Below are 2,600 nucleotides of genomic sequence, written 5' to 3'. Positions count from 1 at the left end.
GTTGGTGGTATTAAAGCTTCAACCTACAGCTTTGAAATTCTATACCTGCGGCTGGGGTGACTGGAGAAACCAAGCCTCATGGGAGATTTTTGTTTTCTTTTTCTTCAAATTGTGTGACCCTTCCGTCCTCAGGCTGATGCTCTGACCCCTGAGCAACTGGCCAGGGCGGCTATCTGTTTTTTGAGGCTACTCGTCTATTGTATCAAGAGCTTAATTGTTGGGAAAATCCTTTCTCATACTGAGCTGAAATTTGCCCCATCTAACTTCTACCCCGTGGTCCTTGTGCTATCCTCTTAAGAAATAGCAACTGAATCTATTCCCACACGGTACCCCTTTAAATCCTTGAAGCTACTGTGGTCCTAGTTATGTCTTTTTTCTCCTTTCCAAGTCCACAAATCCTTTCTTGCGTCTTGCTGAACATAGTCCTGTGCTGTGCTAATCGCCTTCCCTCAAGGAAGAGCTTCAGCTGGCACGTCCTGTGGAGAGTGTGGTACTCAGTCTGGGACCCGAGCTGCAGTGTGGTCGGACCCGATAGACAGCAGTGGGGCTGCTTACCGCGTTTCTCTGAATCTGGATGCTATGCTGCTGCTTGCTTCTATGGATATGGCCCCAAATGCCCCCAGTCTTTGATCATTTAACTAAATGGTCTTTAAAAACATATTTGAGATTATCTAAGATGTTTGGTAGCGCCCATCTTGGTATTTGTATCAGTGCTTCATTTCATTAAAGTCTTGCTTTTATGTTAATTTAAGCCTGTCTTAAAAAAACAACACCACCACCCTATTTTAATATAGTATAACTTCATTAAGATTTGTGAATTGCTTTTTGATAATATCTTATACTGCTGTTTGGATAATTTAATTGGCTGTATATTCCAATTAGCATACATAATCAAATCAATATCTTTTTAGATCCATATGTCAAACTTCTCCTTGATGCCATGAAACGCTCTGGTTGGTAAGTAAATCTTTTTGAAGTGCTGCTCTATGTTCTGCCTGCTGAAAACAAAATCCAAAACACTGGAGCCACTTATATTTCACTTTAGGCCACAGAGCCTCTTCTTTCTTTTTTTAAAAAATTACTTTTTTATTGATTTCAGAGAGGAAGGGAGAGGGAGAGAGAGATAGAAACATCGATGATGAGAGAGAATCATGGATCGGTGCCTCCTGCATGCCCCCTACTGGGGATTGTGCCTGCAACCTGGACATGTGCCCTTGACTGGAATCAAACCCGGGACCCTTCAGTCCGCAGTCGGATGCTCTATCCACTGAGCCAAACCGGTTAGGGCCACAAAGCCTTTTCCATATGGTAGATGGTAGTGATTGGCTGCATTCTCTCCAGACAAGACTTATGCTTTTCAGACATCTGCTTTAACTCTACATCTCTGGCTCTACCGTTCACCTTGGTTATTTATTAAACACAATACTTAAAACCTTTCTTGTAAGTAATTACTAAACCTGGCTTTTCCACTATGCCAGCCTCAGCATTCTCCTAAATGCAGAACAGATCTCAGCTGGTTATGTCAGAACTGTCCAGGTGTTGTTTAACTTTGAGGGTATTAAAGGAAGTGACTTTTGATCCACTTCTTACCATTCTGGCCCAAGGACAGGAACCCCGTCACATTTCCAGTATGGTCTTAATTAGTTGACCGAATGCTCTGTGGAATCATAACGTTCATAGAATTTGAACTAGGATAGATGTCAGAGGTAATATCCTTATTTTACAGACGAAAAAGCTGAGTCCTGAGGGTGTTAAGTTGCCTTCCCGGTGCTTCCTATGTGTCAGTGTGGAGGGGATTTGATGCGGGCGTCCTGGCCCAGGGCAGCTCCCCGTGCCACGTGCACACTGCTTCTGGACATCGTCTCCCATTCCTTCTTGCCTTTTAGTGCCGTTAACAGAGAAAGACACTTTTCTTGCGAAGACTGTACTGGGAATGTCAGTGGAGGCTTTGATGCGTCAGTGTCTCAGGTAGGCATTTTTGCCAACTTGTTTTCTCTCCTCCCAATTCTCCTGAGGACCTTCCCCGTGCTGGGGATCGTTCGGAAGACTGTGTGTGGGATTCAAAAAAGTGAATTAGTCATGGTCCTACTCTTAAGGAGCTCACCTCTTCACGGGGGAGATAAGACATGAACACAGGCAAGGACACAAAGGGAGGCAGGTTAGACTATTTTCGGTGGGCATGGTTGCCACAATGGGGCAGTGACATGATTGACTGAAAGGTGCCCACTGATGCAGTTAGAGGTTATAGAGCAGGGGTGGGCAAACTTTTTGACTCGAGGCTCACAATGGGTTCTTAAACTGGACCGGAGGGCCGGAACAGAAGCATGGATGGAGTGTTTGTGTGAACTAATATAAATTCAAAGGCACCTCAGATCTGACCTGTCCAAGTCCAGATTAATGATTTCCCCCCCCAGATTGATGATTTTTACCATCCCCTAACCCACCCAAACTGGTCTTTTAGTTTTGCATATTTCAGTGAATGGTACCACCCTCCATCCTATTATACAAACCAGAAATTCAGGATCATTCTTGATACCTCTGATTCCCTTCCCATATTCTATCCATCACCGAATTTTTTTAATACATTTTTAAATGCGATT

At 43.8% G+C, this 2,600-nt stretch overlaps 1 protein-coding gene across 1 annotated transcript in view; it reads left to right on the top strand.

The window, feature by feature from the left end:
- Positions 1-856: 856 nt before the first annotated feature.
- Positions 857-2,600, top strand: part of XRCC6BP1 (XRCC6 binding protein 1) — a gene marked incomplete at its 5' end in the record, with an annotated part of 15,013 nt that continues 13,269 nt past the window's right edge. Inside the window, 2 exons of the mRNA XM_015559761.1 lie at positions 857-957; positions 1,887-1,968. Of these exons, the coding sequence (XP_015415247.1) occupies positions 857-957; positions 1,887-1,968 (183 nt within the window). The remainder of the gene's footprint in view (positions 958-1,886; positions 1,969-2,600) is intronic.

Source organism: Myotis davidii, unplaced genomic scaffold, assembly GCF_000327345.1.
Source record: "Myotis davidii unplaced genomic scaffold, ASM32734v1 scaffold1134, whole genome shotgun sequence".
NCBI lineage: Eukaryota > Metazoa > Chordata > Mammalia > Chiroptera > Vespertilionidae > Myotis > Myotis davidii.
This window is presented reverse-complemented; position numbering and strand designations above follow the sequence as displayed.